This window comes from Octopus sinensis, linkage group LG8 (assembly GCF_006345805.1).
Source record: "Octopus sinensis linkage group LG8, ASM634580v1, whole genome shotgun sequence".
NCBI classification, from domain to species: Eukaryota; Metazoa; Mollusca; class Cephalopoda; order Octopoda; family Octopodidae; genus Octopus; species Octopus sinensis.
Window position 1 is genome coordinate 81602795 of NC_043004.1, and position 13549 is coordinate 81616343.

General features: G+C 36.5%; 1 protein-coding gene across 1 annotated transcript in view; it reads right to left on the minus strand.

The window, feature by feature from the left end:
- Positions 1 to 13296, minus strand: part of LOC115215083 (probable lysosomal cobalamin transporter) — a 40819-nt gene extending 27523 nt beyond the window's left edge. Inside the window, exons 1-2 of the mRNA XM_029784243.2 lie at positions 12834 to 13296; positions 2414 to 2590 (exon numbers count right to left, since the gene is read on the minus strand). Of these exons, the coding sequence (XP_029640103.1) occupies positions 2414 to 2590; positions 12834 to 12893 (237 nt within the window). The 5' untranslated portion in view covers positions 12894 to 13296. The remainder of the gene's footprint in view (positions 1 to 2413; positions 2591 to 12833) is intronic.
- Positions 13297 to 13549: the final 253 nt, after the last annotated feature.

Consider the following 13549-nt stretch of genomic DNA (forward strand, 5'->3'; position numbering starts at 1 on the left):
TGCCAGCTCACCATGTTTGACAAATAAATAATGAAGAAGTGAAAGAGAACCAGTGCGTGAGCTTTTATTACTGGTATCATGACCCTCCCAATATATTGGGTCATCCCATAAATAATGCAGTCTTTTTCAATAACATAAACTAAAAGTTGGAGGGAGATGGGATAAACTACCTGCATCAACTTGCTATAAAAGCAGGTAGTAATTTTACCTTTTCCTTATTCTTAGTGCAAGTTTTGAAGAGTGCAGTTCGATTTTAGCAGTTACTTTTTCAAAGCTATAATGGAGGTGACAAAGGAGCATATTCGGCATATTTTGCTTTATGAGTTCAAGAAAGGCAACAATGCAATGGAAAGTGCAAAGAATATTAATGCAGTATTTGGGGATCAGACAATAAGCATAAGTCATTGTCAATGGTGGTTGCAGAAATTCCGAGCCGGAAATGACAACTTAGAAGATGAGCCTCATTCAGGAAGATGTGTAGAGCTCAATGAGGACATCCTGCAAACCCTGGTGGAACAAAATTCCATCATAACTGTTGAAGAACTAGCAAAGAAGCTTGGATTTGGTCATTCAATCATTCATTGAAACCTGCATGCCATTGGAAAAGTCAGCAAATTGGGTCAATGGGTTCCACACAAACTTTCTGAGTCTAATCGTGTGCAGAGAGTGAATGTGTGCTCTTCTTTGCTGTCACATCTCACAAATGAACTTCTGGAAAAGGCGGCGAGCTGGCAGAAACGTTAGCACGCCGGGTGAAATGCGTAGCCGTATTTCGCCTGTCGTTACGTTCTGAGTTCAAATTCCACCGAGGTCGACTTTGCCTTTCATCCTTCCGGGGTCGATTAAATAAGTACCACTTACGCACTGGGGTCGATGTAATCGACTTAATCCGTTTGTCTGTCCTTGTTTGTCCCCTCTATGTTTAGCCCCTTGTGGGCAATAAAGAAATAAAATGAACTTCTGGACTGAATAGTGACAGGTAACAAGAAATGGGTATTCTATAAAAATGTCAAGTGCCAAAGACAGTGGGTAGGGAAAGGTGAAACACCGGCAGCCCAGGCTAAAGAAGGTCTTCACCCACATAAGGTGTTGTTATCTGTTTGGTGGGATATGAAAAGTTTAGCCCAATTTGAACTTTTAAACCCAAACCAAACGATAACGAAGGAGATCTACTGCAGCAGCTTGAGCAGTTTAAGTCAGCACTAGAAGAAAAACAACCATTTCAAGATAAAAGGCATTCTTCCATCAGGATAATGCTCAACCACATACAGTGAGGATGACATTCTAAAGGCTGGAGCAGTTTGAATGGGAAACGATGCCTCACCCACCATATTCGCCAGACATTGCCCCATTCGATTATCATTTATTCCACAGTCTTCAAAATCATTTGGATGGAAAAAATATGAATTCTATATACAAAGTTGGAACAGTATTGAAGGAGTATTTTTTTGTCATGGACAAGTGAATTTTAGAAGAGGGGCCTTACAATTCTTCCAAACAGATAGAAGAGAAAATGAAGGAGAGCACATTTTAGATTAAAAAAGAACTTTGTTTATCTTAATTTTGAAAAATAAAAGAAGTATTAAAAAAAAACCACATTATTTATGGGAAGACCCAATACAACAAAATATATGAATCACATTTTTCTGAAATCAAGATTTTATCATATCAAATACCCATTTGGAAATCCTCATTAATCTTCCCACCCATTTCTCCATCCCATCTCCCATTTATAAGTTGGATGGGTGTTAATCAATTCTTCTGAGAGACCCAAAGAAGCCAATCCTAACCATTCTGTTCGAGAAATATTCTTCAGTCTACCTCACACAACATTTGAACACCAACTTACGACAATTTTTTTCCAAGCATGCATCAGCCAACCAAACTCATCCCAATCAATAAGGTCATCCATTTTTCTACCTTTTAATGTCTAAACTATAGAAATCAATTAAAATTAATCTATAAAAACTGTTCAAAATCTAACTGTTTATTTATTTCAATCAATGGGTTGTGACCATACTGGGGCACTGCCTTCAAGGGTTTAGTCAAACAATTTGAACCCAGAACTTATTTTATATCTGGTACATGGGCTGTTAGCTTCTTTTGCCAAACTGCTATGTTATATAGTGTATGTAAACAAACCATCACCGGTTGTCAAGCAGTGATGGGGGGGGGGGAAACACCACACACACACAAAATGGGCTTCTTTCATTTTCTGTCTACAAATTCCACACATAAGGCTTTGGTCAGCTCAGGCCTGTAACAGGATCATTACTTGCCCAAGGTGCCACACAGTAGGACTGAACCCAAGATCACACGGTCGAGAAGCAAGTTTCTTAACCACACAGCTATGCCTGTACCTACTGAAATAAAGAAAACGGGATCGTAAGAAAATTTCTAAAATGGTTCTTACCCGGAAATGTCCATCGCTGTCCTTCATGTAGGAGACAAGGAAGATGTCAACAGGGACTATGGCCGAAGTGACAAGAGCTGCACTCAGCCCAACGATAGCGGCCATCGTAGAACTCCATTCACTGTCATATTTACTCATGAAATGACGGACGTAGAAGGTTGAAAATACAAGAATTAACTGCAAATAAATAAAATGAATAATTGATTAGACAAAAGTTTTGGAAACAACAATTATTAATTTGTGAGTTTTTTTTTTTTTAGAATTTAAAAAAAAAGTGTAAATTCTTTCTAAAAAATACAACATTTACAGAGAGAAAGGACAGTAAATCGAATCAACTTCAAAAGCAGAGGTTAAAAAGTTATGTTGGACCCTAATGGGAATATTTTTTTTCTTTTATTCTTTTACTTGTTTTATATTTCTTTACTAACCACAAGGGGCTAAACATAGAGGGGATAAACAAGGACAGACAAAGGGACTAAGTCGATTACATCGACCCCAGAATGCAACTAGTTCTTAATTTATCGACCCTGAAAGGATGAAAGGCAAAGTCAACCTCGGCGGAATTTGAACTCAGAACACAAAGAGAGACAAAATACCGCTAAGCATTTCGCCCGGTGTGCTAACAATTCTGTCAGCTCACCGCCTTAAAATTCTTTTACTTGTTTCAGTCATTTGACTGCAGCCATGCTGGAGCACTGCCTTTAGTTGAACAAATCGATCCCAGGACTTATTCTTTGTAGGCCTAATACTTATTCTATCAGTCTCTTTTGCTGAACCACTAATTTATGGGGATGTAAACACAACAACATTGGTTGTCAAGTGATGATGGGAAACACAAACACTGACACACAAATACTTATATATATATATATATATATGTATGTATATATATATATATATTTCAAAATGTAACCACATGTGAATCGTTAGCGTTTTTTTCCCTCCCTCTTCCTTTTCTATTGGACTTTGCCCTTTTCTGAACAAGAGCTTTGCTCGAAATGTTAAACCATCTTTCTTTCCTTCCCTGAGCATCTGCTAATACTTTGCATGCGCTGCGTCCTCGTGTTGTGGTTTTTTTTTGTGTTTGTTGGTCTTCTTTTTGGAGATTTACTCTATATATATATATATATATATATATATATATATATATATATATATATATTCCTTCTTCCCTTCTTTCCTGAGCGTCCAATAATACTTCATTTGTTCCACGTCCTCGCGTTGTTGTGTTTTTTTGTGTTTTCTTGTTTGGATTAACTATATATATATATACATACATGATGGGCTTTTTTCAGTTTCCGTCTACCAAATCCACTCACAAGGCTTTGGTCAGCCTGAAGCTACAGTAGAAGACACTTGCCCAAGGTGCTACACAGTGGGACTGAACCTGGAACTAAGTGGTTGGAAAGCAAGCTTCTTACCACACAGCTTCTCCTACACCTAGGGTACTCTGCTCACCATGCTCATGACTCAGCCAGGTTACCACCTTAAATGGAAGAAATATTCCAAAGCATTTTTCCCTGGTGCTGCAACAATCCTGCCAGCTTTGGTATCTTAACATAATAATTCTTTCTCCTAAAGGCAAAAGGCCTGAAATTTTGGGGGAGGGGATTAGTTGATTACATTGATCTCAGAGCTTGACTGGTACTTAATTCATCAACACTGAAAGGATGAAAGGCAAAGCTGACCTCGGTGGAATCTGAACTTAGAATGTAGCGATAGACGAAATGTTGCTAAGCATTTCGCCTGGCATACTAATGATTCTTATTTCTTTATTGCCCACAAGGGGCTAAACATACAGGGGACAAAGATGGACAGACAAAGGGATTAAGATGATTACATCGACCCCAGTATGTAACTGGTACTTAATTTATAGACCCCAAAAGGATGAAAGGCAAAGTCAACCTCGGTGGAATTTGAACTCAGAACGTAGCGGCAGACAAAATACCGCTAAGCATTTCGCCTGGTGTACTAATGATTCTGCCAGCTCACCACCCTAAATAATACTAACAATAATCCTTTTTACTAAAAGCACAAGGTCTGAAATTTTGAGGGAGGGTATTTAATTAATCAACTGTGGAAGGTGTTGATAAATTAAGTACCAGTCGACCTCAGCAGAATTTGAACTCAGAGCATAGCAATGGATAAAATGCCGCTAAGCAATTTTCTCAGCATGCTAATGATTCTGCCAGCCTGCTGCCTTTACCTTAACATAATCATACAACATAATGTAGATAAGTTTAAACAGATCAATAGGTGGAGAGATTAGTGTCGTTGTTTGTTCAGTATTGGTTTTATTCAGTTGATACTAAATAGATTAACAGATTGCTTTCAACGACAAGCATTTGTTAAATTGTATATACATACATAGGCGCAGGAGTGGGTGTATGGTAAGTAGCTTGCTTACCAACCGCATAGTTCCGGGTTCAGTCCCACTGCATAGCACGTCTTCTACTATAGCCTCAGGCCAACCAAACCCTTGGGAGTGGATTTGGTAGACAGAAACTGAAAGAAGCCTGTCGTATATATATATATATATATATATATATATATATATGTGTATATGTTTGTCGTCCCCCCCACCCCCAACATCACTTGACAACCAATACTGGTGTGTTTACATCCTTGTAACTCCATAACTAAGTGGTTTGGCTAAAGAGACTGATAGAATAAGTACTAGGCTTACAAAGAATAAGTCCTGGAGTGAATTTGCTCGACTAAAGGCGGTGCCCCAGCATGGCCACAGTCAAATGACTGAAACAAGTAAAAGAATAAAAGAATATGTATTTGGTTGTTTTATGTCTGTTGTTCTTTCTGTATACTGGCATGGGTTAAACCAGTGGTTCCCAAAGTGGGCAGTGTTGATCCCCTGAGGACAGTGAAAAATTCCAAGGGTTGCTTTGAATTTACTTCAGAAAGAGGTCTATGTTCGTGAGGTTAATTGGGGTGTTGGGTGCTAGGAATCTGGCCCAGGTGTCAAGGGGACAGCAACTCAGAAAAGTTTGGGAACCTCTGGGTTAGATGAATGTGTTATAGAGGTATTATTTTACAGCTGGATGCCTTTCCTGTCACTGACCCTTACTTGTTTATGAAGTGAGGGATCTTATTTTACCCATCTTTAACCCTTTAGTCAAATATAGCAGTGAGCTGGCAGAACTGTTAGCACGCCGGGTGAAATGCTTAGCAGTATGTCGTCTGTCTTTACATTCTAAGTTCAAATTCTGCCGAGGTTGACTTTGCCTTTCATCCTTTAATCATAAATTAAGTACCAGTTGCATACTGGGGTCAATCTTATCGACTGGTACCCCTCCCCCAAAATTTTGGGTGTTGTCAAATGCAATGCTAATTTATGCACATTGTTTTGAATTAATCATGCATTATCTTGAAGTTTTGAGACTTCCAGGGGATTCTTTTACTTGTTAGTCATTTGACTGCGGCCATGCTGGAGCACCGCCTTCACTCGAACAAATCGACCCCCCTCCCCCGGACTTATTCTTTGTAAGCCTAGTACTTATTCTATCGGTCTCTACCAAATTGCTGAGTTACCGGGACATAGACTCACCAACATCAGTTGTCAAGCAATGGGGGGGGGGGGACAAACACAGACACACCAACATATACATATATAGACATATGACAGGCTTCTTTCAGTTTCTGTCTACCAAATCCACTCACAAGGTTTTGGTCAGCCTGAGGCTATAGTAGAGGACACTTGCCCGAGGTGCCACACAGTGGGACTGAACCCGGAACCATGTTGTTAAGAAGCAAGCTTCTTACCACACAGCTATGCCTGTTCATTTTTAGAATGACATTGTATGGTAGGTGTGAGAAGCCAGATCTGACTAGGTTACACATAAAGCAAGTAGAATATCTTGGCTGGACATGGCTGGTTTAACCCTTTTGTTACCAACCTGGCTGAAACCGGCTCTGGCTCTGAGTACAAATGTCTTGTTTTCATAAGTTTTGAATTAAAATCTTCCACCAAACCTTAGTCACAATTTATGTTCCTAACACAAGCTGAATGATAACTAAGCTATTTTACTAAATTCTTTGTTATATTTAAATTTAATCGAAAGAAATACAGAGCATCTCAAAATAAATACAGTAACGAAAGGGTTAACTGCTAAGGGGCTAAAAGTGTGAAGCGAGCATAGAATTTATTGAGAGTAGAAGAGATAAAACAACAGGCCAGGCAATGGAAAACTTCCACAGAGAACAAACATAAAGCCATACACCAATGAACTTGTTTTTGTAAAATGTTCAGTTCTTTTTGAACAGACCTTGTGTATATAAATACTATCTAAATATGTGTCACCGAAAGCAGCTAATCTATTTATTTATCAATGAATCACATTAATACAGAGCAAAAAACACATGTAATCAGTCCACCTTGTATTGATCTGTTTATAATCATTGTATTGTTATTATTGGGTTAAGCTTTTTGTTAAATATGACTTGCTGTTAGTCAAGCCACCTTGACTGGCTTCTGTGCGGGTGGCATGTAAAAAGCACTATCCGAAAGTGGCCGATGTCAGCGCCGCCTTGACTGGCTTCTGTGCTGGTTGCACGTAAAAAGCACCAACCGATCGTGGGACGCTGCCAGCCTCCCCTGGCACCTGTGCTGGTGGCACGTAAAAGGCACCCACTACACTCACGGAGTGGTTGGCGTTAGGAAGGGCATCCAGCTGTAGAAACACTGCCAGATCAGATTGGAGCCTGGTGCAGCCTCCTGGCTTCCCAGACCCCGGTCGAACCGTCCAACCCGTGCTAGCATGGAAAACGGATTATGATGATGACTGTTTAATAAATAACAGTGAAACCCTTAGCAAAACTAACGCAACATATTCTTTTCCCATCATTTGTCTGTGTAAGGGGTATTTTGTCCCTTTATTTATTCTTTCTTTTATTCTTTTACCTGTTTCAGCCATTTGACTGCAGCCATGCTGGAGCACCACCTTTAGTCGACTAAATCAACCCCCAGATCTTATTCTTTGTAAGCCTAGTACTTATTCTATTGGTCTCTTTTGTTGAAATGCTTAGTTACAGGGGACGTAAACACAGACACATAAATACATACATACATATATATATATATATATATATATATATATATAGGATGGGCTTCTTTACTAAGTGTTAAAAAAATGTGTAGAAAACGAATATAAAAACAAAAATTTGCGCAAACGAACGGGGGTGGTGGGCGGAAGGACTTTCAAAAAGTTCACAATATCCGATTTTCCCCTCATAACTTTCAGGAAAATGGATATATATTATAGAAGTTTTATAGAAATACCGTTCAAATGGCACAGAATACGATTATAAAGCAAAACACAAAAATTTATTATATTTATAGAAGGAAGACCGTCGAGGGCCGCATGTGACCCTGAGAGCCACGGGGCTCCTACTGTCTGCGTTTTGTTTTTGCCTGGAGTGGTTGCTATTGTGTTGCATGGCCCCTCTTAAAGTCCGACAAAGTAGGCCTACGCTTAAAGGGCTATTTGGTCTCTTTTTTTTTTGTATAAGAGGGATAACGTTTATCCAACTTGCCCTTTATTTATGACGGCAGGATTGTGATTTGAGGGGAAATTTTCGCTGTGATTTCTAGCAAGACAGCAACAAGCTACATTGTACACAGAGACACGTCTCGTTAGTTCGGAGTGGAAAGTATAAATTTTCTTGTCAAAGTTCCTAATCTCTCTCTCTCTTCCCATATATATATATATCTTTATATATCAAAGAGAGGTTGTGTGTCTGTCTCCTACGATTTAAATTCCTAACTACTCCCACATTTTGCGGTGCAGTTTAACCAAAAGCGGGTATCTTATAGTCGTGATTCATATCGAGCCCTTCTGGGTATTAGCGCGCGTCTACGATGAGTCTACGATTTAAAAAAAAATTTACCATCATTTTTTTTCCATTTTAATGAATTTTTTCGCTATTATATAAGGGAAGTAACTCTCTAAAAAGTCTACGATGAGTCAACGATTTAAAAAAAAATTTACCATCATTTTTTTTTCCATTTTTAATACATTTTTTGGCTATTTTTTTTGGCTATAACTCTCTAAAAATGCTTATATAGTTATTTCCCTTACAAACCCGAGCAACGCCGGGCGATACTGCTAGTTGAGGTATAAAATATACTGAATGTAATTTGAGATGAAAGCAGAGCGAAAGTCAATCTGAAAAGAATGACTTAAGAACGTCATTTCGTAAATCAGTGGTGGTGGTGGTGTATGTGAGAGATTGAGATAGATATATATATATATATAGAGAGAGAGAGGGGGAGGGGATAAAGAGAAAGACAGAGAGAAAAGGAAGAGTGACACTTCAGACCCAAATAAGCAGGAATCATGTGCTTCTCATAAGACGATGTGTATAAGTATATAATTGCGTGTATATATATATAAGCGTGAATATGTATATATGTATACATACATAAATTTAAAATGAGGGTGAGAAATTAGATATTAATTTAATTAACATCGATTTCACACCAGTGGCCCAGCATATAAAAAAAAACTGAAGGTTCAGTAAAATTGTATTATATACATATTAGAGGGAAACCACTATGTGGACACTCTTATGCTAGAAATAGATCCGCTATGGCCCTACCACTATTTCTTAGTGGTAAGGCCATAGCGGATCTATTTCTAGCATAAGGGTGTCCACATAGTGTTTCCCTCATATATATATATATATATATATATAATATATACGTATACATACATATGTGTGTGTTGGGATTCAGAAAGTTATCAAAAAGAGTTCGGTTTGTAAACGAATGTTTTATTCTTGTTTCTCACCTGATATTTACAGGTGAGTCGCTCTAATTAAGCATGTGACTATTATGTCAACACACGGAAACATCATGAGAGAAACACACATACAGATAGACAGACAGACAGACAGATAGATACACGTGCGCGAATGTGTTTTATTTGTTGCTGAGGTAGGATAGACAGCGTGTGGCTTAGTGGTGAGAGCGTCGGACTCTCAATCATGAGGTAGTGAGTTCGATACCCAGATCAGGCTGTGCGTTGTGTTCTTGAGCAAGACACTTTATTTCCCGTTGCTCCAGTTCACTCAGCTGTAGAAATGAGTTGCGATGTCACTGGTGCCAAACCGTATCGGCCCTTTTGCCAATCCCTTGGATAACATCGGTGACACGGAGAACGGAGGCTGGTATGCATGGCTACCACTGGTTCTTCCATAAAACAACCTGGCCCGGATTTGTGCCTCGGAAGGGAATTTTCTAGGTGCAATCCCATGGTCATTCATGACCGAAGGGGGTCTTTACTTACTTATTTCAGACCCAAGCTAATTTCTATAATAGAGTAGTAGACCTATAATGAAAGACATTCCAGCTACGGCCATCCTTGTCTATTTTCATATCATATCTTTCAGGATATAATTTAATATGCATTTCGTTGCTTGTTGAAGACTGTAAGTAGGATGTGATTTGACAGCTATTTCTAGTAGGTCGAGTAATCTAACAGCGGATTGTAAGACTGAATAGGTGTACGCATATAATATCTATGTGTGCTTTTCTCTCTCTCTCATATATATATATATATATATATATATATATATATATATATAAGACAAAGGGTACGTACGCCGCTATATATATATATATATATATGTAAAAAAATACAAACTGGACAAGAACGCAAAACATTTAGAAGACGATACAAAAAACACGGACGGGACATTTGAAAGCTTCGAATGTCCCGTCCGTGCTATTTGTATCGTCTTCTAAATGTTTTGCGTTCATGTCCCAGTTTGTATTTTATATATATATATATATATATATATATATATATATTATATATAATACACACATAAATGTGTGTATATCAGTCATAATGAAGCAATTGTACTGAAATAGTGTAACAGACTGTAGAAAAAAAGAGAAAGGATATTGTTAAATTTTTTCTAACTAAAGTTTTCAAATTTTTACCAGATCATTTTGAATATAGTTCGGATGTAGTTTTTTACGCTGGTAACAAAAATCATGTCTTTTTTTTTTTAAATAGAAATTATCAATAATAATAATAAAATTAGGTGCATTTAAAATTACGTAATTTTAACAACTCGGCAACCTACATTGCCAGACAGGCCGCAAGTCGTGAGTGTCCTCATAAAAACAATACACGCGGTCTTCTAACTTGCTAAAAATAACAGCCACATCTTCCTTAAATTCCACTATAATGTATAACCCTCTCCACTACGAAACTGAATTTTTGTTAATAACATTTAAATTAAAGTCAATCTTCAAGTATGTGAACTTTTATCAAACTTATGACCCTCTGAACACTTATTGAACCCCACAGACTGATAATTAAATGTACTTTCTCCTTTCTTATGATAAGATGGTGAATATATAATAATGTCACCGCAAATAAAATTGCACTTCATTTTTGATAGCTCTGACGAAGCTCTAGGGTGGTACACAAGCACTCAACAATGAGTGCATTGTACCTTATAGCAGAAACAGCTGTGAGCCAATAAAATTAATATACTTTCTTAATCTTTTGTCTGTACTCAACTGACGCTTTGTTCTAAAATTGTAAACAAAGTTTAAAAGAAAAAGTTGGTGGTTGTGATGGAGAAAGAACTGGTCACCGATATTTCAACCAATCAATGACGACTATCGAGGTGAATACAATATATCCGGATCTTTGTCAACAACAATTGTTATGCTGTAGTTTAAGGAAGATTTGGCTGTTATTTCTAGCAGGTCGAGAGACTACGTAATGATTTCGTAAGTGCGAAATCTATAGGGACAGTCACGACTTCCGGTCAGCTGGCAATGTAGGCTGCCGAATGGTTAAAATTACATAATTTCAAATGCTTCTAACATGTCTTATAATTAATTTCTATATATATGAAACAAAGAATGCGATTTTCATCATCAGTATGCACAACTATATCCCAGCTATATCTTATTCAAAATGATTTGGTAAAAATTTGAAAAACTTTTGGGTGGTTTGAAGAAAATCTGAGAAAAAAAAGCCACAACCATTCATATTAAACAATAACAAAAACTCTATCAAGATGACAGCTATAATGTATTTTAACTGCGGAAATTAAAATACATATTAATTGTTGTATACTATATAGATCAGAATAGATTAAATCCTAACTAATATAATTTATATATTTAAGATCAGTGTTAAAACGAAAATGAAAGCCCCGACTAATTTTTTTAATTAATTTTCAGCCCTAATTAGTAATTACATTACGATGTGTCTGTGTATGTCTGGTATATACATAATGTGTCTGTATGTGTCTGTATTTCAGGTAAATAAATTATAAGTATATGCAAGGTTATGTATATATGGTTGTGTACGCACTTGTGTGTAGTTTAGGTGTATACATATTTTTATGATGAATATGTATATGTGTGTTTAAGTGTCCATATGTATTACACGCGCATTTCATGTGTGTACAGACATGTCGGGGTGTATACATATGTGTATATATATACAGACAGACAGATAGATAGACAGGTAGGTGTGCAATCCAACGATGGTTTAGCTGGCCGAAACTTCGAAGTCACTGTCAACAACACCCTTGTATAAGAATATATACACACACACATACATACATACATACACAATTCGCTTTCAGTTTTCATTATTAATTTCCACTAATAAAATACGAAGCCTTCGGTTACTCTCCATCCTTACACATGTATGTGTGTATATAAATATAAATATATATACACACATACATGTATATATATATATATATATATATACATACATGTGTGTGTATATATATATATATATATATATATATATATATATACCACATACATGTGTATATAATATAATATATATATAGACATACATGTGTGTATATATATATTATATATATATATAGACATACATGTGTGGTGTGGTGTATATATATATATAGACATACATGTGGTGTATATATATATAGACATACATGTGTGTGTATATATATATATAGACATACATGTGTGTGTGTGTATATATATATATATTATAGACATACATGTGTGTGTATATATATATATATATATATATATATATATATATGGATATAGACAGATAGGTAGATAGATAAACAGACAGACAGACAATAGATAGATAGATATAGATAGATAGATAGATAGATAGATAGATAGATAGATAGATAGATAGATAGATAGAGATATAAATAGATAGATAGATAGATAGATAGACAGACAGATGTTAGTTAATTTTTTGGCTCAAAAAGCAAAAAGCAAGGCCATGTAGATAGATAATGAGTGTATAAAAGAGACAGACGCACAGACGGACAACAGACAGACAGAAAATATATACTCCCGTACATGAGACGAGGAAGAACATACGGCAAACAGAAAAATGTATGTAGATAGATAGAAAATATATAATGCAATACTCACCAATAATATAACTACGAAGGGTAGCCACCCCTCAATTAAGGCAACACTTACGGACACCATGGTCGTAGGTAATTAGATAATTAGGTATTTCTTCCGCTGTTTGTGTGTGTGTGTGTGTCTCTCTCTCTCTACCAGGAAGTCTGATTATGATTATTGTTATTATTATTATTAGTAACAACAAAGACTCCAACACAACACAACACTATATAATATATATTATATATTATATATGTGCGTGTATTTATATATATATATTATATATATATATATGTTTGTGTGTGTGTGTTACTCTAATTTCCACCTGGCAACGGTATCTGATCGCTCCTTTTTCTCTTTTGCTGTGTGTATATATATTATATGTATAAATTAATATACGCAAATATAGGCTATATATATATGCGTGTGTATATATATAGCAGGAGTTTTAGTTTGAAATTGAAATCTATTAAAAAGCGTCTTGTAGAATGTCACGCTCAAGTCTCGTTCTAACGAGATCTCAAAGTTTTACGCAAGTTTTATTCAGATAGGCAACGGCCATGCTGGAGCACTACCGCCTTGAAGAGATTATTGTCGAATAAATCGATTCCAGAACTTATTCGTTACCCAATTATTTATTTGTTTCTTTGTTTATTTATTTCGTGGGGAAGAGCCTGGTACTTAAGTTATCGGTGTCTATTTTTTTTTTTGTCGGGGATGTAAACAAACTAACACTGGTT